Raw genomic sequence first — 24609 nt, forward strand, 5'->3', positions numbered from 1 at the left:
AGATGCATTGCCATAGCTCTAATATTTATTCTGATGGTAGCGCCATTCTCGATCGTAATAAATGAGCGTTCGTTATATTTGCGGCAGTTATCAGTGGGCTGAATTGTATTGTTATATAGTCGCATTTACCGCCCACTTTGACTTGCCTCTGAACATTTCACTCGTTAGCACTGCTGCTATGACCTTACACAGCGGCGTCGACACCAGCGGAACTTTTCAAAAGTGCTGCTGCCAGTCGCCGAGAACGGATTCGCCATCGGAAGCGACAGGCGAGGTCGAAGGGGCTCAACAGCGCAATCGCATAAAGAAGCCTTATGGGACAGCTCTAACAACAGAAGACCGGCATGAATTACCTGTCGTAATTCATTTATTATATGACACTAGTCGTCCTTCTGGGCGATCGCACAAAACTCGTTCGTAAGTAAAAATGTAATTTCTTGAAAAGAGGTGTTTTTTCAAGCCATCGAAACAGTGGTCAGCACGCATGCATGCCTGCATTCGGGTAGTCTAGGCGTAGCACGAATGACACCACAACATTTTTCTATAATCTACACACGAAAGATTTACCTGCGAACGCGTAGCATGCACTAGAGGTATACTTTCCTCTCATCGGTTAATTGCACTCTGTACGATGTACCGGAAAATCATCGAACATTGGTTGATTACTTGCCAAGGCGCACTTTTAGTTTGGGATGTGCTTGTTTTAAATTCCCTCCGAGTGCCTTACACTAGCCACTGAACTTTTTTGTGTATGAACCCTAAAACATGATTTTTCTGATTGTACTGCATGCCGCATGGAAAAGTGTATGCTGGCCAGTAATGCTTATAGGGTTTGACGTCCCAAAGCGACTTAAGCTATGGGGGATGCCGTAGCCAAGGGCTGCGGAAATTTCCACCACCTGGGGTTCTTTAACGTACACTGACAACGCACAGTACCATTTTCGACGATTAATGCCTCAGCTAAACGGCACTTTCCACATAACGACTTTCCACACGACAAGATACCATTGTAGTGGTGCTGTCTATACTTGCCGCCTTTTATTTGTGTTGTGTGTAGAGTATTTGTGAAGGTAGTGCAGCGCAGCCACTAAGTGATCGCGTTATACCGGATGTTTCAGCGAACACTTTCAAAAATTAAAAAAAACGACTTTTCAAGGTAAGATTACGGATTTTGGGGTATGGTATTGCCAGACGTGGCGAACACCAGAAAAACGGTGAATCATCTTAACTAGTAACCTGGTTAACTAATTTCTAATAGAGTTTTCACAATTCACATTTTCTAAGAAATTCAGCGGGGCAGTTTGTTGACCTAAAGTGCGGTGAGGCGAAAGCCTTAAGCGCGGTGTTGCTGCTTGTGTCACTGATATGTTTTTAAGATGTTAAACTGAAACGCGACAGCGTCTTGCAACACTGCCAGGGAGTCCACAGAAAGTCATCGCCCGTTTGTTTCTACACCTTGCTCGACGGTAAATTGGTTTTTAAGGCGTAAGCCTTTAATGTCTCATCGTTGTAAGCAGCAGTTGTCGACAGAAATGTCACGCTTTTCACTTGGTCGAAACGGTCGTGACGTCACAGTGCGCCAATTTCAAACGGGGCTAATTGTATTTTGGCTAGTAACCATGCGACCAATTGAAGGGTAGTGATGCTCCAAGTAAGTGGGACTGAGCTTAGTTAATTGCTTAATTACCCAATTAGCCTAATTAACTTTTCTAGTCAGGCCATATAAATAAATAAAATCGAGTAGGAAATTGATCGAGCTCGGGAATCGAACCCCGGTCTTCGGAGTGCGAGACGAGCATGCTATCCACTACGCGAAGCCAGCTTTTTTCCTTTATTGCCTGTCTTTGGCTCATGACATTGCACAACAAAAATACAGTGGAAAACTCCACACCGCCATGCCAGCTCGATGGTTTTGAATGAACAAAGCAGCGTCTAGTGAATACGGCGTCTTCGTTTACTCCCATCTTCCTCCCTTCCCGTTACGGCGAGGTTCACGTGTCTACCGAGGTATGCGACACAGATACATTTCCTTTCCTCAAAAACCAATTTACCGACGAGCAAGGTGTAGAACCAAACGGGCGATGGCTTTCTGTGGACTCCCTGGCAGTGTTGCAAGACGCTGTCGCGTTTCAGTTTAACATCTTAAAAACACATTAGTGACACAAGCAGCAACACCGCGCTTAAGGCTTTCGCCTCACCGCACTTTAGGTCAACAAACTGCCCCCCTGGATTTTTTAGAAAATGTGAATTGTTAAAACTCTATTAGACAGGACATCCCTTATGACACTATTATGCTCCTTGGCCTCCATAGTTTATGGAAAACAAGGACACAATTCAACAATGCAGAAGTAGTTGTGACATCTCCACGCGAGCATTTCATTGAAGGTGTCATACGTCTGAGGGAAGTGTATCAGGCACTGCCTGATCAGCCAAGTTGGTTAAATGTGTTGGATGACTTGGTTGAACGGAAAAAACTTTTATCATGCCGTGTCAGTGCAAGGGTTGCTGACATGTTTTACTTCTTTGTACCCGTTGTGAAAATGCAATAAACAAAAAAAGGCATGGCGGAGTGATTAGCATGCTCGTGTCGCACTCTGGAGACTGGGGTTCGATTCCCGAACTATACCAATTTCCTACTTGGTTTTATTTGTTTATCTGGCCTGATTATACAGGTTAATTAGGCTAATTTAGTGATTAAGCCGTTAATTAAACTCATTCCAACTTGGAGCATCACTATCCGATCCCTTTAATTGGTTGCATGGCTACTAGCCAAAGTAAAATTGGCCCGGTTTGAAATTCGCGCCCTATGACGTCACGACCATTTCGAAAAATTGAAAAGCGTGACATTTCTTCCGACAACTCCTGCTTACAACGATGAAGCATTAAAGGCTTCCGCCTTAAAATTAGAGTTAGACGCCTGATTGCAATTAGAGACCTGTAGCCAGCCGTTAGCAACAGCCACATCAGTTTTTAGATCTAAAATTTCAAAAACGTGATTACCCTTGGCGCTGTGGCTCGGCAAAATTTGGCTTTTTCAAGTAGGTACGTGCCGTCCAGGGGTTGCTCTTCCTGCATGCTTTAATTCCAGTCTGGATAACGACAAATACGTCGATTCCGGAAAAAGGAGGAAAATACGGGCAAGCGTCTACTCGACGGAAAGGTTTTCGTAGCAGTCTTTTATTTCTTAGAGTGTATTATTTCGCCACTCTTGACATTTCTTGAAAACTAAAACGTTTAGAGAGGCCGCCTTATGCTGTCACGTCAGTATATTCTTCCCATTTCTCTAAACTGCGTCACCAGTGATGAGTGTTTCTTTCTGCTCTGTTACATTTCATGAAACACCCGTTGGGCTGTACAACGATTCCTCTTACCTTCATAGCGAGGTTGGCAACTGCTTCGCGGGCCTTCTCTGTGTATTCTTCGTCGGTCAGAATGTGCGTGCTGTCGCTGTCTTGCGCTTGGTAGCGTAGTTCGCCTGCACAAGAGCATGGTGTCGCTCTTAGAAAAGACTTAAAACAAAAAGATTTCGTAATAAATTAGTAAGTTCGCCTCTACAAGTTATTCTGTACCGTTCAAAGCACACTGCCATGATTAGCGGCTACAGACGCTCGCTAGTGTGCGAGAGACAAAAAAAAAAATAAAAGTGTGTACGGGTGAGCTGACTCATTATGCTCATGAACCTAAACAGGTCCACTGCAGTACAAAGGCCTCTTTCATATCCGTCCAGTCTGCCAGCTGGATCAATTCTATTCTGAACGCTATTCTTAATGCTTTGAGCCTATTATCTCATGTCTCAGCGTCTCAGGGGGTACGTTGCAAATACGTTATGTCAAAAGGGTGCGATATGTATAACGGGCGCTATATGTAGAAACGTTTTAGCATGATACGTGTATTCCTCGAATAGTAAAGGCCATATTGTTCATTGAGCAACCACAGACTGTCTCCAGTAAAATGGTTGGCATCCTCATTTCAAGACGCCGGTGGCTTTGCTACTTCGCGCACGAGTCGGATAAACTTGCGCTGATTGCTCAGGTCGATGCTGGACACGACTGACTCCTAGTGCTCACATGGTGTAAATGGTGTTGTGAGGTGTGCTGGTTCCGCCGGGATACTGCAATGAATAATGGAATAGCGTGGGTCGATTACCCCACCTAGGGCAGGCGTGGAGGGGGTTCGGGGTAACGAGTGGGGTGGATGACAGGTACGCACCAACACAATTTCTAATCTGTATATATATATATATATATATATATAGAAGATCGGTCTGCCGATCGAAACGTCGAGTCGAATAAATGTTTCCTTTCACGAAGCGTATACTTCGCTATATATATATATATATATATATATAGCCAAGTGTACGCTTCGTTAAAGGAACCATATTTATTCAAGTCGACGTTTCGATCGGAAGACCGATCTTCTTCAGGAGTGATTTTACATTGTGAAGCAACCCCTTTTATAGGGGCGGGCACAGAACAGGTAAGTGGGAAACACCAAGCACATAGCAGAAAAATACGCATAAAAAATTATTAGAGGCAGTGCGACCCACACACACACACACCACAAAAAAAAAGAGTGCGAGGAACAGGTACTCAGTCAGAACATACAATGTCCAGATGCGGCCTCTGCTTTGTTAAGCACCACAGGCTTGCTTATTGACAGTCGTGTGCTGTCGACTGCAATACATAGGCCAAACAGACAATTCCTTCCGTTTCAGATTTAATAACCAACGCTCACATACCCAATCCCTCCCCAACCTCCCTCTTTCGAAACACCTCCGCGAGAAAAGTCACGAGTTTGACAAACTTAAAGTAACAATACTACAGAGTGGCTTCAAAAACACTCGTGAGCGCGAGCAACGAGAATCATATTTTATTTTTAAATTTAACACAGTGCAAAATGGCATTAATGAAACTTACGGCACCCTCAAATCTCTTCCGAGGTCAGGGGCCTACGAAATTAAACAAAGCAACACTAAGTCGTCTGAGGTCATACCCCTTTCTGCATGCCACACCTGTGCCACACCTGTGCCGTTTCCCCCCCGGGTGTGCTCACCTTGTGGTCACGCGAATGCCGCACAATTTCTTTTTTATTATTTTTTTATTTTTTCCTTTTTAATTTTACTATGTAAGCTCACATTTTTTATATATTTTTTTCTTATATTTTTTCTTTTTTTTTACATTCGTTCCAATACTTCCCCTCAACCAGGGGTGGGTACACTATAGCTGGGTGCGAAGAAAAAGCATTACTTTAAAGGTTTTCTTTTACCTATTTCACTTTTTTTCGAGGTTTCTTCCTTGCTCTGTTCATTTTCCTTTTTTTCCTTCTTTTTTTTCTGTTGTCTGCTCTCTCTGTTGGAGGGCTTTATTTTTTTGCTCTCGCGGCCAGGAGAAGGAACAAGTTTTCGTATTTTTCTACGAAAGTTGTTGCACGGCCACGCACTTGTCGAGCACCTCCCAGCTGGACACGACTGTCAATAAGCAAGCCTGTGGTGCTTAACAAAGCAGAGGCCGCATCTGGACGTTGTATTTTCTGACTGAGTACCTGTTCCTCGCACTCTTTTTTTTTGTGTATGTGTGTGTGGGTCGCACTGCCTCTAATAATTTTTTATGCTTATTTTTCTGCTATGTGCTTTGTGTTTCCCACTTACCTGTTCTGTGCTCGCCCCTATAAAAGGGGATGCATTCACAATGTAAAATCACTCCTGAAGAAGATCGGTCTTCCGATCGAAACGTCGATTTGAATAAATATGTTTCCTTTAACGAAGCGTATACTTCGCTATATATTCTTATAAGCAGTCTAGTACTTCACGCTTTCGCAACCTATTTTCTTCAATGGCTGCCATTAGCGCTTCAAGGAAAGTTTTCTGGAAATTCCCACTCCACGCACCAACATGGGCCTTAATTGGAGATTCGCAGACCAAGCATCTGTACAACCATTTCGACGCTTCAAGCCTGTGCGCCCCGGCCTTCATTTCGCTGCCTGGAGCCGGCATCAACGATGTGAGAAACCTGCTGGACTTGGTGCCTCCCAGTGTCAGCGGACTGATCCTTCATTTGGGTACGAACGACATCTTCGGTTCAAGCACGGACACGGTCCTTCGCCACTATGAGGAGGCCCTAAAGTTTATCCGCAACGCACGGCCTAAAATCGAGGTGGTGTATGCCACATTAGTATTACCCCGGGCCCCTAACCGCCGACGAGGTTCCGGAAATAGGCGGACAGTGGAGAAATTCAATGAACGAGCCATTGAGTTCAACTGTAGACTGGTCCAACTGTGCGCCAAAACACAAGACGTGTTCTACATCCACCACTACCTGGAGGCCTTCCCCGCGACCAGAGTCCTAGCCGCTGACGGGGTGCACCCAAGTTTTGGAGGCGTTTCGGTGCTCGCCTGGAATATTTACAACCTTATCCTCACTGCCAGACAACACTGCTTGGTCCCATGGCAGGATCACCTCACTTCCTCAGAGAAGATCCTCCCGTCCACCCGCATAGCTTCGAGCTATTTTGAGGTCTCAAGCAGAACAAATCATCATTCCAGTGGCCCTGCAGGGCCAGATTTCCCGACCATCGCTGAAGCAGATAATCTCATCAAGCGAAGACAGACACCTGGTTTGCAAGGCTTCCGTCAGAAGATTCCTCCGAAAAATTGCTCACGGAATCCGCCGCGAAGAACTTCAGCTGACGCCAGGCCCCCGAGGGCAGCTTTGCTACCAACCCCAACACAGAGAGCCCCAGAGTGTACGGGTCTTCATTCAAAGCCGCCAAACCAAGCAGAGTTGCGGCGCGAGACCCCACACCCGAGAACCAGAGCTCAACAGCAAATGCCCCGTCCCCACTACCGGCGCCCATTGTACCGGCCGAGGCGTCACCGGATGCCACACCAACGAGCCCCGGATCACGGATGGCCCCCACCTGAGCACCAACAACACCGGCTTCTGGATCCCGGCAAGCTTCCGTCATCATCTATGACTTCGGGAATGACGCCATCACGCCGAAACAAAGATATGACCTCAGACGACGCTGTGGCTCAGCCCAACGGCTTAAGTTTAAACAATACTGACGGGCCGACCAAGCTCACGCGCCCACCAGCTCTCCCTCTACTTGAGCCACACGCTCTCGGAATTTTTTAAAGCTAAGAAAAATTATTGAGAAACGAATCAAGCACCAGCTCCACGTAAAATCCCTTCAAATATACCTTAAATCAGAAACTGTGCCGAAAGGACTTTTTGTATCTTTAACCCCATCCATTAGCAACCTTTCGGAATCCCATCGCCTAGCATGGAGCACAGAACTACTTAAAGCATCCACAAACCTTTTAAAAATAACAATTGAGCACTTCAAAAAGACGTTGGCATCACTAACACTAGAGGAGAGGCGGGCGCGTCAAAGCATGATACTCACAACATCCGAGGTAAATGAGCGTGAGGTCTTCAAGCCTAACAAAAATCAGCAAATTTCGACGAAAAAACTTACTAAATTTTCCCGTGATGGCATCCTTGTCGAGGATTGTATAGAGCTCACAATGTCATTACAACTAGCAAGCCACATACCCACACCCGACAATTACAAGGAAACCGTAAACCAACATCCAACCACATTAGACCAAACACCCGAAGAGCCACACCTTCCGGAAAATATAATTAACCTGTCAAGCTCACACCTCACCCCCGAGGAAAAGTCACCGCTGTCGCGTGGCCTTAAATTCTGCCCAAGCCATAGCAAGTATAACGAGTACAAGTTGCTCCAGGATCTAGATAACTTTTCGCGAACTCTCAGATTACGGGAATATTTCTTCGACAAACCGAACACAAATAATGTGCGGTACCCCCAATCTCAGGAACAGTGGACACCCAAAACTTGTAGGGACAGACATCTAGACCTATATATCAAAGCGGTTCAAAAGGAGATTCTTCAAGGTTTTGGGACACGAAAATCTGGGCCACCTAACCTCACAAAAAAAGAGCGTAACGCCTTAGGCTCACTTAGCAAACAAAACCGACATTGTCATCAAGCCCGCCGACAAATGTGGAGGCATAGTTATTTTAGACAAGATAACTACATTCAGGAGGGCAACCGCCAGCTCAACAACCCAAAATTCTATACTAAACTCCCATCAGACCCGACCGCTAAGCAAAAGAACATCGTAGAGCAAACTATAAAAAAACTAACAGATGAAGGTGAATTACCACCGCGAGTAGGTAAGGCGATCACGCCAAGAAATTCCTCCGCGGGGCGCTTCTACATGCTTCCGAAAATACACAAACAGAATCATCCAGGGAGACCGATTGTTTCTGGTATTGGCACAATAACAGAACCGATCTCAGAGTATATCGATTCGCTCATCAAACATATACCTCCGAAACATCCATCTTACATACGCGACACTAATCACTTCCTGAAAGAATTATCGAATGTCACCTTCCCTCAAGGCGCTTTCCTAGTTACCCTGGATGTGGTATCACTTTAACATCCCACATGACGACGGAATTCAGGCAATGGTTGGATCATATAAAGAATACAAAATTCTAGACACCCCTAGTCCATGTGCCGTCGAGACACTTGCAAATTTGGTCCTTAAACTTAACACCTTTGAGTTCAACAGTTCATATTATCTTCAAACTAGCGGTACAGCTATGGACACAAAAATGGCTCCAAATTACGCCAACATATTTCTGAACAAAATTGAATCTGACTTTCTGTCCTCACATCCAACAAAACCAGCTTTTTACAAACGCTTTCTGGATGACATATTCATAGTTTGGACAGAAACCGAGGACGAACTCATCTATGTTATCGCCTCATTCAACAAAATCCATCCCAATATCTCTTTCACTAACACCTACTCAACCAATAAAATTAACTTCCTGGATGTTCTGGTTCGAGTAGAAGGAAGTACATTAATCACTAGTGTCTATAAAAAACCCACAGACAGACAAGAGTATCTTCATTTCAACAGCTGCCACCCACGCCATTTCAAAACTTCAATCCCATACTCACAGGCCATCAGATCCAAACGAATTTGCTCACGATCGGAAGATTTTCACGAAAATGCTAATCGCATGCGGGACACTCTAAAAAAAACATTACCCATCTTCTAAATCAAAGATGCCATTAAAAAGGCAGAAGCAACTAATATTAATCATGTCATTAAGGAATCTCAGCCATCATCACAGCGCTGTAATCTTATACTAACCTTCACAAATAATCTCCCGAATATTAACAACATCCTAAAAAAACACTTTAATATCATAGAACAGAGTGACCGTCTTTCAAATATTTTCACAACGGTCCCCCAAGTAACATATAGGAGACCAAAAAATCTGCAAAACCATGTTGTCCATTCGACAGTCAATAAACCGAGAGCTGTAGGTTTCACATCATGCAAAAAAAGCCGATGTCAAGTCTGCAAACACATGGAAACCATGGCACTGGCTAAAAGCACCCATTCAAATTTCAAGCATTCTATCCGGGAAGACCTGAATTGCGATTCCAGCAACGTGGTTTACATGCTCGAGTGTGGCGACTGTCGAATGCAATACATAGGCCAAACAGACAATTCCTTCCGTTTCAGATTTAATAACCACCGCTCACATACCCAATCCCTCCCCAACCTCCCTCTTTCGAAACACCTCCGCGAGAAAAGTCACGAGTTTGACAAAGTTAAAGTAAAAATACTACAGAGTGGCTTCAAAAACAATCGTGAGCGCGAGCAACGAGAATCATATTTTATTTTTAAATTTAACTCAGTGCAAAATGGCATTAATGAAACTTACGGCACCCTCACCTCTCTTCCGAGGTCAGTGGCCTACGAAATTAAACAAAGCAACACTGACTAAGTCGTCTGAGGTCATACCCCTTTCTGCATGCCACACCTGTGCCACACCTGTGCCGTTTCCCCCCCGGGTGGGCTCACCTTGTGGTCACGCGAATGCCGCACAATTTTTTTTTATTTTTTATTGTTTCCTTTTTAATTTTACTATGTAAGCTCACATTCTTTTTATATATTTTTTTCTTATATTTTTTTTCTTTTTTTTACATTCCTTCCAATACTTCCCCTCAACCAGGGGTGGGTGCACTATAGCTGGGTGCGAAGAAAAAGCGCAACTTTAAAGGTTTTCTTTTACCTATTTCACTTTTTTTCGAGGTTTTTTCCTTGCTCTGTTCATTTTCCTTTTTTTCTTCTTTTTCTGTTGTCTGCTCTCTCTGTTGGAGGGCTTTATTTTTTTGCTCTCGCGGCCAGGAGAAGGAACAAGTTTTCGCATTTTTCTACGAAAGTTGTTGCACGGCCACGCACCTGTCGAGCACCTCCCAGCTGGACACGACTGTCAATAAGCAATCCTGTGGTGCTTAACAAAGCAGAGGCCGCATCTGGACGTTGTATTTTCTGACTGAGTACCTGTTCCTCGCACTCATTTTTTTTTTGGTGTATGTGTGTGTGGGTCGCACTACCTCTAATAATTTTTTGTGCGTATTTTTCTGCTATGTGCTTTGTGTTTCCCACTTACCTGTTCTGTGCCCGCCCCTATAAAAGGGGATGCATTCACAATGTAAAATCACTCCTGAAGAAGATCGGTCTTCCGATCGAAACGTCGAGTTGAATAAATATGTTTCCTTTAACGAAGCGTATACTACGCTACATATTCTTATAAGCAGTCTAGTACTTCACGCTTTCGCAGCCTATATATATATATATATATATATATATATATATATATATATATATATATATATATATATATATATATATTGTAAGGCTAAAGAAGATGCATCTGATGGTTTTGCAAAGACGAAGACGAGGTGACAGTGCTCTCGAGAGTCTTTGGCCAGCGCTACACTTGTGTGCCTTTCGCCGACCTGATCCCGGACTGCTGCCGTTGCCATTCCCGTCGCCCCAGTACCTCGTACTAAACCCCCCGTTACATTTGGTGGAGGTGCTGGGTAAAAACATCGGCCCTGGAGCTCCGTAGTCGTGCTCTCCCGACGCGCAAGATGCCTGAGGACGTCCAACACCAGGCCGTACAAGTGGGCCAGGCTGTCATCTGTGCCGGCTCCCTTCGTCAACGGGACCCGACCATTTTCAGCGGCACCGACGAGAACGATGTTGAAGATTGGCTCACATCGTACGAGCGGGTGAGCGTATACAACAAATGGGACGATGTGACGAAGCTAAACAACGTCATCTTTTACCTCGCCGGTGTGGCTAACCTCTGGTATCGCAACCATGAGGCAGATATTCAAACCTGGTCCACCTTTAAGACTAAATTTTCCGAAGTATTTGGTCGGCCGGCTGTCAGGCAACTCCGAGCCGAACAGCGATTGCGCGAACGATCTCAGCAGGCTAGTGAATGCTTCCCTTATAAAAATTTCTATAGAAAGTCCATAGACTGTCTATAGACTTTAGTCTATGAAGTCCATAGACTGTCTATAGACAAATCCTTTAGACTGGTCTATAGACAGTCTATAGATTTATGGCCATACACTTTTAGTAGACTTTTGTCTATAGTCAGTCTATAGACAAATGTCTACTGGAAGTCTATAGGTCTATAGGAAGTCTATAGACACATGTCTATAGACAGTCTATAGACGATCTATAGACTTATGGTCATACATTTCCTATAGAGTTGTCTATAGACCGTCTATAGACACTTGTCTATAGACGGACTATAGACGACCTATAGACTTATGGCCATGGACTTCCTGTAGATTACTGTCTATAGACAGTCTACAGACAAAAGTCTACTGGTCCAGTAGACATATGTCTATAGACTGTCTATAGACATTCCATAGGTGTGTGGCCTGGCAGTGCTATAGACCTTTGTCTATAGACAGTCTATAGACCTCTGTCTACTAAACTATTAGTAGACCATTATCTATAAACTGCCTACAGACAGTCTACAACCACTGAAAAAAAGTCACCAGAGTTCACAAATGACACAATCAATATACTTACAAATTTAGTTTTATTTCCAAGCTATCCAGGCCGGGAATATGCAATACATGGACCATAAGAATGCACAATAACATAAATGTTGAAAGTAACAGTCCCGCTAGTTTCCTCAGAAGCTTTCTTGCGGCCTGTTGTCTGCAGTCAATCATCCGGGCATGTTCACCTGTACAGCACAAAGGAAAAAAATAACAGAGGAACTGAAAAAAAAAAATTCCCATACCATCTCTACACATGTGCTTTACAATGAAAGGCATATCCTGGCTATGCCATTCTAGAAAGGCAATCTTGATCTTTTGGTTTGGTTTTATGGGGTTCAAAGACCCAAGGCGACACAGGCTACAAGACGCTGAAGTGAAAGGCTGCGGAATAATTTCGGCCAACTCTGCAAAGTACACAAGCCTTTAGCATTTTGCCTCTATTAAAATGCGACCGCATAGGCCGGAATCGAACCTGCATCTTTCAGGTCGCCAGACGAACATGATAGCCACTGAGCTATCACGCCGGCGCAATCATTTCAGTAAATACACGACAGATTATAAGTGTCTTCATAAAACATTGTAACAAAGACCCGTAATCCCTGGAGCACTCTACTCTGAATCCAGTACTGATACTGATTTCTGTATGGCAATCCTTTTACATTATTTGTAACAGAAGACATTGAACAATTGTGCCACATATCTGCATTGACTCGCAAGGAGGTGTTAAGAATGCCAGCTCCATAAAATACAGATTCAGCGCACCTTACACAGGGATCCAAAAAGAAGAATAATGCAGCATTTATTCTTATAACCGCTATAGAAGAAGCGCTTCAAAATACCCTGCGTGAAGCCTGGTATACCCGGCCAAATTTTTAACTGGCTCTGGTGTTGCATCGCTAAATGCACCTTGTAAAAAAGGTGCCTTTTAGCTACACTGCTGGCATATTCATGCTGTAATTTGAAGAGTGAAATGTCATTTCGTGGTTCCTTTTTGTTCATATAATGTTTGAGTGCAGCACTTGCGTGTTTAGATCAACGTTATCAGAAATATTCGTCTGCCACTACAACAGCTGAAACAAGCGGCAGACGCAGCAATGAATCTGGTCCATATGGCCTCATCCTCTGGGTAAACTACCACTCCTTTCATGGCGGACAAGTCGTCTACCTAGAGTAAGTCCAAATGCGCAACCAGAACCATTGGTGCGTATTCCGCTTGTTTCGGCTGTTCGTAGCAGCAGACGATGAATATTTCTGATAACTTTGATCGAAACACGCAAGCACTCCACTAAAACGTTATATTAACAAAAAGAAACTATGAAATGCCATCTCACGTGTCAAATTACAACATGAATATGCCAGCAGTGTAGCCAAAAGGCACCTTTTTTACTCGGTTCATTTATCGATGCAACACCAGAGCCAGTTAAAGATTTGGCCGGGTGTACGTAAGCCGATACTCAAACGGGCACAAGCTATACAAAACCAGCAGGCAGAAGCGACCAGTTCACCACAGATTTGCGCCTATAACTTGAAGCACAAAGATGGAACAGCATACTCATACATCTGCGCGTGCTCTTAGAAACAAGCGGGTTGCAGCGCTTCCATGACGCGCTCATTATTCAGAAAACCCATACTGCACACAGAGGCTGCAGCTGCGCCGTTTCAAAAGCAGTCGCGAGTTTAAGAAAACAAATTACTGTCACGATAAAATACCGTCTGAAATTCAATTAGTCTTTCCTTCAAGTGCAGCCCCAACAGCGCCGTAAAGAGGTGTGTTTCTTGCATGGAGGTAGCCTAACCTAACGCTGCTAGAAAAATCAACGAAAGCATTGAACGCGCTAAAAGTAGGAAGTATTTAAATGAAAAAATTAACGCTTTCAACAGGTGCAGCTATAATAACACGAGAGCTTAATTTAATTTTAGGCGCAAATAAGCGGCGAATTACATCGGCGCTTTCGTAAGTTAGCAGTCTGAAATCAGAAACACATACTTTGCCTCTCGCGCAAATGGTATTAGAGAAATCTGTGCACGCGTGAGCGGGATTCATGAACGAACCACTCGGAAAGAAATGTAAGCCACCTCTTGTCGAGCCGACCTTTACCCAGCTTTCAAAATGAAGTGCCCGCAGGCGAGCGGGGGCGGCCAACGGCTCTGATGACAGACATGAAGGAATCCGTACGTGTGCAACGACGGGGAGACGGGATGGAGCTCGTGGGTTCTTCGCGGTGTTTGAGCACGCCTGCCAATCGCGCGGGCAATGAATTTTATACCATCACACTAAAAGCATTCCTTCAGCGCTGCTTAACTACAACATTGACAAACGTCTCGCGCTCCAGTCTGTAGCGTTACAAGACACCTTTGCTGAAACGTCGGCGCCCACGACGCGCACCGAGCGAGCGTCCATACGTAGGAAGGAAATGCACACCTCAAAAAGAACAGCACTCCAAGGTCCAGACAGGCGATAACACAAAGATTAGAAAATAAATGTAATCCACCACAGAACGAGAGTGTATGTAAGTACGTTTTCGGAGGTGCAAAGTAAATTGAGCTCACACGGCGCTAACTACTGCACAGTTCCATTTCGGCCGTCATTCACAGGCTAAACGACATTTCTGGCCGCGCGTCTACCTTGAAACACGAAAACTCTAGTAGACAGCTCGCGAGGAGCGGCTTATCATCAAGGGCATCGCACAGACTGCCTTTCCGCGCGTTAGTAAAGACAGCGGCACAGAGATAAGCAGCATTAGTCGAGAACCCGATGGCTTCCGCCATAGAAACGAAGATAGGACGTTTGTCACTGCGCACATAATCTGTTCTGCACACACAGCTCTGCTTAGAGTGGTTTAGGAGACCAAATGAATAAAATATAAACGTATAGACTTACCGTAAGCGGACGATGCAGCTGGATTTTGAAGAAAACGTAATCCGCGAAAAAAACGCCGACTCCACCGATGCAGCCACGCACAGGGTTGTTTGCAGCCCGAATGATTTTCCGCCGTCTCGTGGTAAAACGGTAAAACGTGAAACAGAAACCCATTTCACGGTCGTATCTTTATCGCTCGCACTCTTTCCGTGTGGAGCTTGATCTGATATCCAAGACCCCAGAAGGTAACTGGTTTATAAGCGTGAATTCTTCGCATACCCTCTAAAAACCTTATTGTTTTCGTGAAAAGAGAACCGAAATCTAACTGCTTGACTGTATACGCGCCGCATCTCCCACCGAATAGTATGTGGTACAATTCTCAAATAATAATTATAATGTTGCATAGCATAACGTCTTTTTTGCGTGTGTTCGTGTTTAGAAAACTGATATGCTCGACATCAGCGTGTCATCTGCTCCGAAGCAACAGGTGCAAGGGTAGGAACGAAAAAATACTGGCTTTCTGATTGTTGCGTCGGTGAACTTATTCACGTGAATACAAAATGCAAAGGTATAAATGACAGATGTTAATCGCACAGAGGACCAGGCTCTTTGAGACTATTCTGAGGTGTTTCTAAGCGATGGGCGCTTCCTTGAATTCTCACACCCGTCTTTCCCCCTTTATTTTCAGGACGTTTTAAAGAGAAATGTAGAAGCGTTGATGAAATGTGTCTGATTTCAGCGCGTTGGACAGTAACGATCGAAAGATGGAATGGAACTGTGTCGAGCGATTCCTTTAAGGGACAGCGTATTCATTCGATGTAGTACAGTTTGCGGCGCCCTTACTTCAAGAACGGCTGCCTTTCCGCGGCTTACTTGTTAGCATTAAATATTTAATTGTATTGACAATATACGTCACGATATAACGAAAAGGAGCTTGTCAAGGCTCCTGAAAATATACAGGTGGGTGTTGTAATGTCCTCACGCAATACTTTTTTAATTTCCGTAATAGCGAAGGAGGTGGAGGACTCCCGACATAGTTGCGGTCACCAGATGCAGGTCCCCGCAGCATGCAGTGCAAAAAGAAATTGACATTGTTCTATACTTAGTCGAAAGTCAGTGTATCGAACATTGTTAGATAAAATTAGGATTGTTATAGACTGGTCTATAGACAGCAGACTATCTATAGTGTACAGTGCATAGACGAAAGGAAATTGAGGTATTTGTAGACTGTAGTCTATAGAGAGTCTATAGACCGACTATAGACGAAAGGAAATTGAAGCAGCTATAGACCGTAGTCTATAGAGTCTATAGACCGTCTACAGACGAAAGCAAATTGAGGCTATAGACCTTAGTCAATAGACAGTCTATAGACCATCTACAGACGAAAGAAAATTGAGCCAGCTATAGACTTTAGTTTATAGAACGTCTATAGACAAAAAGAAATTGAGGCAACTATAGACCTTTGTCTATAAAGAGTCTATAGACCGTCTATAGACAAAAGGAAATTGTGACAGCTATAGACCTTAGTCTATATCGTGTCTATAGACCGTCTATAGACAAAAGGAAATTGAAGCAATTATAGACTTTAGTCTATAGAGAGTCTATAGACAAAAGGAAATTGAGGCAGCTATAGACCTTAGGCTATAGCGAGTCTATAGACTGTCTATAGACGAAAGGAAATTGAGGTAGTTATAGACCTAAGTCTATAGGGAGTCTATAGACCGTCTATAGACGAAAGGAAATTGAGAGAGCTATAGACCTTAGTCTATAGGGAGTCTATAGACCGTCTATAGACGAAAGGAAATTGAGACAGCTATAGACCTTAGTCTATAGATAGTCTATAGACCGTCTATAGACAAAAGGAAATTGAGGTAGTTATAGACTTAAGTCTATAGAGAATCTATAGACCGTCTATAGACTAAAGGAAATTGAGGCTGCTATAGACTTTAGTCCATAGAGAGTCTATAGACAGTCTATGGACAAAAGGAAATTGAGACAGCTATAGACTTTAGTCTATAGATTTTCTATAGACTGTCTATAGACAAAAGTAAAAGTCTATAGGATGTCTATAGAGTCTATAAAAAGTCTATAGAAAGTCTATAGACCATTTTTATAAGGGTTCACTAGCTACATTGAGGATGTCGTCGACTTGTGCAAGCGGGTCAACGCTCGTATGTCGGAAGCCGACAAGATCCAACACATCTTGAAAGGCATCGATGACGACGCTTTTCAGATGCTTCTAGCGCGCGACTTGCGTACCGTTGCTGAAGTTGTCACGCTGTGTCAAAGCTTTGAGCAGTTGCGCAAGCAGAGGATTCTGACACGCCAGCGGCCACAGCAGGTTGAGTCGCTTGCTGGGCTCACGCCTGCTCCTGACCCATCGCTGCTACAGCAGATTAAAGACTTCGTGCGGGAAGAAGTGGCACGTCAACTTTCCTTTCTGCCGAGCGCTCACGACCGACCATCATATCTGGCTCCAGCCCTCCGACATACAATTCAAGAACAAATTGCTGAGGCTCTTCCACCGGCCCATCCGTCACCACCTGTCACGGTTCCGCTGACATACGCTGACGTTGTCGCCAGACCGCAACCTGTGGCGGCTCCGCTCACATATGCCGAAGCCGTCGCGAGACCGCCTCCTGTCGCGGCTCCAGTGACGTATGCCGATGTCGTCGCAAGACCGCAGCCGCAAATCTATAATGCGCCTCCGGCGCATTTGCGAGGGCCAGTGGCTTACCGTCGACCTACTCCAAGGGTCAGCGATTATTGGCGCACAACGGACAATCGGCCGATTTGCTTCTTTTGTGGTCTCCCAGGTCATGTATCTCGGCATTGCCGCCGTCGTCTCCCGGACGCGGAAATTCCTCCCCAAGCTCCTGGGTACTGGCCTCCACCGAGTCAGTACTCTGTGCCAGCTGCGCCGCCGCAAAGTCGTACTTTCTCGCCGGACCGTTCTACCCTCTCCAGCCGCCGGCCCTCTTCTCCACGACGCCGGTTTATCTCGCCTATGCGACGTCGCCCCACCGCTAACCAGGAGGAAAACTAGGCGCCGCAGTTCCTGAGGCGAGAACTGCGTCCACAACGAACTTCGAAAGGCCTCATCCGTCAGCCGCTAACCTCATTGAAATTTCCGTCGACGGCGTTTCTGTCATGGCGCTTGTCGACACTGGTGCTGCGGTTTCCGTCATCGACGCAAAGCTGTGTAGTTCTTTAAGAAAAGTAAGGACGCCAATTGCTGGACTCTCACTGCGCACTGCCAGCGCTCAGAACATCCAGCCGTCAGCAGCGTGTACCGCTCGCGTTGTCATCCAGGGGACCATCTATGCCGTCGAATTCGTCGTATTGCCCTGCTGTTCTCATGCTGTTATCCTGGGCTGGGATTTCCTATCGCGCCATGCTGCTATCATCGATTGTGCTCGAGCTGAAATCGAGTTCTCTCACCTGCCCGAAGCTGTCTTGGACACTGCCCCCCCTTCTGGTGCCTGTGTTAAGGCCCTCGTTGCCGAAGACATTGACCTGCCTCCCTGCTCTTCTGTCCTCGTACCCCTTTCTTGCGGCCCTCTTCGCGACGACACTGTCCTGTTCACTCCGTCCTCTATCTTTCTGCACCGCAAGTGCCTGCCTCTGCCATACGCCGTACTGACTATATCCGCTGGCCTCTCCGTACTGTTCGTGTCTAACCCATTCTCGTTCCCCAACGCCTTGCGCCTAGGTGAATGTCTCGGCTCTGTACAGCCATTCACGTCTCTGCTCATCCGCGAAGAGGCGGACGACGCGCCGCACCTCTCCATAGCCGCACTCAGCCCACCTACTGCTGCGCCCGATCCCTCCTCAACCGAAGCATTCCTTCGCTCCATCGACGACAACCTTACAGCGCCGCAAAGGGCACAGCTTCTCACTTTACTTGATCAGTTTCGCTCCTCATTTGACTCACATCAAAGTTCCTTGGGCCAAACTTCCACTGTCACCCATGCCATCGACACAGGTGACCACGCACCGCTGCGACAACGTCCCTATCGTGTGTCTGTCGCCGAGCGCCAAGTTATTGAAGACCAAGTCGACAAGATGCTCCAGAGCGGCGTCATTCAGCCCTCAAGCAGCCCATGGGCGTCGCCTGTGGTGCTCGTCAAAAAGAAGGATGGCTCCATACGCTTCTGTGTAGATTACCGCCGCCTTAGTAAGATTACGCGTAAAGATGTCTATCCCCTCCCGCGCATAGACGACGTTCTGGACTGTTTGCAAGGGGCCGAACTCTTTTCCTCCCTCGATTTGCGTTCCGGGTACTGGCAAGTTCCTATGAAAGAAGCCGATCGCCCCAAAACCGCCTTTGTGACACCGGATGGCTTGTATGAATTTACGGTGATGCCCTTCGGGCTTTGTAACGCCCCCGCGACTTTTGAGAGGATGATGGACACCATTTTGCGCGGACTTAAGTGGAAGACTGGCCTTTGCTACCTCGACGACATTGTGGTCTTTTCCCCGGACTTTGACACCCACCTCTCCCTTTTGCAGCACGTCTTGACCTGCCTCTCTGACGCCGGCCTGCAGCTGAACTTAAAAAAATGCCGTTTTGCCGCCCGTCAATTAACCATCTTAGGTCATGTTGTCTCTAAGCAGGGTGTCAGTCCCGACCCAACGAAACTTCGTGCTGTGGTTGACTTTCCCAAACCCACCTCCATCAAAGACCTGCGCACCTTCCTGGGTTTGTGCTCGTATTTCCGCCGATTTATTCGCAACTTTGCGTCCATTGCTGCGCCTTTGACTCAACTGCTGTCTGGAAGTGCGGATTTATCACTGTGGTCTCCAGCGTGCGACGACGCATACAACACCTTGCGCCGTCTCCTCACGGCGCCGCCCATTCTGCGCCATTTCGACTCGGCCGCTCCTACCGAAGTGCACACGGACGCCAGCGGTGTTGGCCTCGGCGCTGTCCTCGCCCAACGAAAACCTGGCTTTGACGAATACGTCGTTGCTTATGCTAGCCGCACACTCACACCAGCAGAACGCAATTACTCCGTAACTGAAAAGGAGTGTTTGGCGATTGTATGGGCCCTCGCGAAGTTTCGACCGTACATCTATGGGCGCCCTTTTGACGTTGTGACCGACCACCATGCGCTCTGTTGGCTTTGCAACCTGAAAGACCCCTCCGGCCGCCTCGCTAGATGGGCCCTTCGCTTGCAAGAATATGATATCCGCGTCGTGTATCGCACCGGCCGCAAGCATCAAGACGCCGATGCACTGTCACGCTGCCCCCTTCCAGCCGAGATCGCCAGCCTTTCCACCTTTTCCACCTCTGGCGCTTCTCTGCCCTTGCTTCATCTCAGCGACATGCCTTCAGCGCAACGCATGGATCCGTGGATCGCTTCCCTACTCGACTTTCTCGCCAACCCGACGGCTGCTTCCCCGTCACGTGCGCTCCGCCGCCAAGCTGCGCATTTTGCGATTCGTGACAACCTACTTTATCGCCGTAACTACAGCTCCGAAGGTCGCAAGTGGCTGCTCGTTATTCCACGCCACTTACGCTCGGAGATATGCGCATATTTCCATGCTGCCCCCCACAGTGGTCACGCGGGCGTTTTCAAGACCTATACCCGCATACGGCTGCGCTACTACTGGCGCGGAATGTACACCTTCATCATGAAGTACGTACGCTCATGCATTCCCTGCCAACGTCGCAAGACACCTCCCCATCGTTTTGCTGCTGGGCTGCAGCCGTTACCATGCCCTCCACGCCCATTCGACCGCGTTGGCATTGATTTATACGGTCCGCTTCCCTACACTGCAGCCGGCAACCGTTGGGCTATTGTAGCGGTGGATCACCTTACACGATATGCCGAAACTGCTGCCCTTCCGGCTGCCACAGCGACGGACGTTGCCTCCTTCATTTTGCACCGATTCATCCTTCGTCACGGTGCACCTCGTGAACTGCTCAGTGACCGAGGCCGCGTGTTCTTATCTGAGGTGGTGAAGGCGCTTCTCAAAGAGTGCAACACGATTCACCGAACTACCACCGCCTATCATCCGCAGACCAATGGCCTCACTGAACGATTTAACCGAACCCTCGGAGACATGCTCTCCAAGTACGTCGCTTCTGATCACACGAATTGGGATCTAGTTCTTGCGTACGTTACTTATGCGTACAATACCGCTACGCAGTCCACCACCGGCTTCTCTCCTTTCTTCCTACTTTACGGCCGCCAACCCTCTGCTACTATCGACACAATTCTCCCTTACCACCCTGATGAATCTGAATATCGGCCTGTTTCCCAAGCCGCGCAACACGCCGAAGCCTGCCGCCAAATCGCCCGCTCACTCACGACTGACACCCAGTATCGCCAGCGCTCCCGCATCGACCAAGACCAAACCTCACCGAACTATTCTTCTGGAGCACTTGTGTGGCTCTGGATCCCTTCAGGAACTCCCGGTCTCTCCTCAAAATTTCTGGCAAAGTACCATGGTCCCTACCGTGTACTGGAGCGCACCTCTCCGGTTAATTATGTCGTGGAACCCCTCACGCCATCTCCTGATCTCCGCCGCCGAGGACGGGAGACCGTTCATGTCCAGCGCCTCAAGCCCTACTACGACCCCGCCGTCTTGCCATCATCCTAAGTCGCCAGGGTGGCTCCTCTTGTCCACGGGGCGATTGTAAGGCTAAAGAAGATGCGTCTGATGGTTTTGCAAAGACGAAGACGAGGTGACAGTGCTCTCGAGAGTCTTTACCTCTAAAACTCTTAATCATTGAAACAGTTCACCGCCGGTGTCTTGGCCACTCCGCCGTAGTGGATATGTGCCATTCTACTTGAGGCCAACCAACCAACCAACTTTGGCCAGCGCTACGCTTTTGTGTGCCTTTCGCCGACGTGATCCCGGACTGCTGCCGTTGCCATTCCCGTCGCCCCAGTACCTCGTACTAAACCCCCCGTTACAATATATATATATATATGTATATATATATATATATATATATATATATATATAGTCTTAGGCTGATTAATTATTGAGAGCCACATGCCCCACTGTAAGTAATACCCATATCAGTTTTTAGAATTTTGAAAACGCGGTTACCATTTTTGGTGTGGCCGAACAAATTTTCCTTATTTCGACGATTTACGTGCACGGGAGGTCGTTTTGCCTGCAAGCTTCTCATGAGTGCGTGTTCTCTGTTGGACCACTGCGACGAGAGTAACCGCATATTTGAAATTCTGTAAGTTGATATGATATTACTTATGGTTGGCTAGAATCCAAACAATAATTAAAGTCAACTTTTCAATATTAGTGAGCCCGCCTGCTAGTTAGCACGTCTTAGCTCTATTCTGTTAACATACACCACTGACTATGTCATGCCGAAAAAAGGTCTCTTCTCACTCAAGCAGCCTATTTTTAAGAATTGTGTAGTCTCAGGTGAAAAGCCCTGTATATACAGATAAAAAATTGTTGGTGTGCACCTGTCGGCAGGCAACAGCCTCCTCTGGGTAACCCTTTTGACTAGGGCGGGGGAGCGGGGTTGCGTCCCGAATAAGGCGAATGATCCTATAGCAAAAAAAGGCTGCGATAAAAATATATAACAAACATGCTGTGTTTATGTAATATAAATTTTATGTTGTCTCCATAATAAAAACCAAAATGCACGATTTTTAAGTGTTCTAGGAGTAACGTTTTACGCATTCTCACCAACATGTCAAAATTACAACTTTTATCAGCTTAGTACACTTACTCTAGATTGAAATATGCTAAATATATACAATCAATACATTACATGACTTTGAAACTATGTTCAGGTCGGCTTACAAAAATCTACTTGAGGCGTTGCCATAGGCATACTACTCGGCTTGCCTTCTATTTACACCGCCCCCCCCCCCCCCCCCCCCGTGAGAAAAGGTGCATCATCTTGCCCTGTGAGACATTTCTGGTGCAAAGACTGTGGGCCTCAAAATGTCGCACTAGTGTGGGGCTGGTCGCGTTCGAGGCTGGGAGCGATCAAGAACAGAACTGCTAGTCGCTTTTAGCGTCCGTAAGGAGTAGAAGTATTAGACAACAGATACGTGGGCGTCTATGGGAGCCGGTTATCCTTTCGAGTCGAGGTCCTTTTCGCTGGGATGGTCTGTCCCGGAGGGGCCCAAGACGCACTTGTTGGCCTAATGCTATCTGGTTCTCCACACGTGATGTAATTATCTGGTGGTTGTCTCCTTACCACAAGTTACGATAGGTGAAAGGATGACAGAAAAAGAAGCGTTTTGATTGTTCCTCGAAACGTGATTTCGAGCACTAGATTGTTCTATGGTAGCATGAAGTCTGCTTAAAATACGTTGACATGACTGCCCGTTTGTTACAATTCCAATATACTTCAAAAGAGTTAATTTATTCGTCACGAAAGTGCACTTTTAATACACTGACAAGATGCTGCAACCGCATGTATATTTTTACGTATTTCAAACGTGCTGGAAGCATCCTTTACTTAATGTATTTCCGTGAGAATTTAGGAATATATTTCGAATACCGGGCACAAAATTTCATCTTCATATGTTTATTTAATCATATTCAAAAAATTGGCGGAAGCTTAGCTTTGGTTAAGCCTGATAGGTTGCGAAAGCAGGTGTTTTGTACTGCCTATGCAGCGCCTCTAGTGGGAAGAGCGCTGCGCGGCGTGCCAAGCGGCCGCCGTTACCCGATGAGCCGAGTTGGTAGTCCGTCTCTCGCTCTTGGTATGACGTCACGGTGTGACGTCACTAGGCATGGTATCACGCCAGGGATCATTCTAAAGGTCAAACTTGCCAAGTGGCCGCCGCTACGCGAAAGGCCGTTCTTGGGAGTAGTATTGCTTTCGCAATAAAATACCTTTATTATTGAATATAAAGGTCCTGCCGTGCATCCGATGCGTTCTGATTGTCGCTAAGAGATTTCCAGGCGTTCTCCACCATTTGGACGGGAGAGGGTTGAGGTGCGAGTGTGCCTGTCGAAAAATACGACAGAGTGGGTCCCCAAGGACGAAATAATGTTACGTCGATCTGTAGTTACGGCAGATTTTTCTGTAGTATTTCTAAGTTGTCTGGTGTCAAGACAGAACTAGCTCTGTCGTTACGCCAGATGAGTGGACAAAGCTACAGAAAATACCAGTGTCACTACAGGAATTTCAGCTGTGAGGAACCAAAATTAATACAGTAAAATCGGCTGTAACAAGAGAAAGTTTTATATGGATTTTTTGATAATGTGGGTCCGCTCGGTTTCTCAACGCGTGAGCTAGGCCGTTCACCGCCTCATTTCCTTCAAGTTTTTCATGGTCAGGGGTTCATGATATTCGGTGGAATTGGGTAAGTGGGGTTTGGAATCCTGTCCAGAACAGTACGGCCGCAACCGCATTCGTGTGTCTGCCTGTAGTGCAGTCTCAAATGTTTTGCTTGGAGTTGGTAATGGCATGGGATGGTATGACTTCCTAATCGCAGTGTTGTACATCGAGGTCAATGGCAAACGTTTCTGCCGTTGCCGGGTCATCGGCTGTGAGGAATGCACTCACTGTCAGTTGGTGATTTTTATTCACTGTAGCTATGGCAAATGTGCTGCGCTCTGGATATGCGGCCACATCGACGCACAGCGCATGGCGGTCGGTATTCATGCGGCGGCAGATTTTGCTCACTAAGCATTCCCCTCAGCCTTTGTGAGTAATACAGTGTATCTGGATTCAGGTGTGGGTCACCTAAATGGAGGTGCAGACGCTCGGGGGTGTGTAGAATTTTTCAGGAGATCTCGCAAGTCCCCCGAAAGCACACACCCTCGAGGATGTTTCAGCTGCAGTTTTTTGGAGCTTGATCCTTTGCGATGTGGAG

The 24609-nt window shown here is 46.4% G+C and overlaps 1 protein-coding gene and 1 long non-coding RNA gene across 3 annotated transcripts in view; both read right to left on the reverse strand.

The window, feature by feature from the left end:
- The window catches only part of LOC149369494 (uncharacterized), a 147168-nt gene that overhangs the window by 100352 nt on the left and 22207 nt on the right, over positions 1-24609 (reverse strand). Inside the window, exon 4 of the mRNA XM_089558863.1 lies at positions 3372-3475. Within this exon, the coding sequence (XP_089414989.1) occupies positions 3372-3475 (104 nt within the window). The remainder of the gene's footprint in view (positions 1-3371; positions 3476-24609) is intronic.
- LOC149369498 (uncharacterized) lies at positions 11480-16734 on the reverse strand. 2 transcript variants are annotated; one of them, XR_016285397.1, is made up of 3 exons: positions 14810-16723; positions 11676-12113; positions 11480-11628 (listed from the first exon to the last, which is right to left on the reverse strand). It is a non-coding gene; the product is annotated as an uncharacterized LOC149369498 (long non-coding RNA). The 2 variants fall into 2 exon arrangements; XR_016285396.1 differs by lacking the exon at positions 11480-11628 and having other exon boundaries at positions 11945-12113; positions 14810-16734.

The sequence above is a fragment of the Amblyomma mixtum genome, chromosome 1 (genome assembly GCF_055824585.1).
Source record: "Amblyomma mixtum isolate Tamu chromosome 1, ASM5582458v1, whole genome shotgun sequence".
NCBI classification, from domain to species: domain Eukaryota; kingdom Metazoa; phylum Arthropoda; class Arachnida; order Ixodida; family Ixodidae; genus Amblyomma; species Amblyomma mixtum.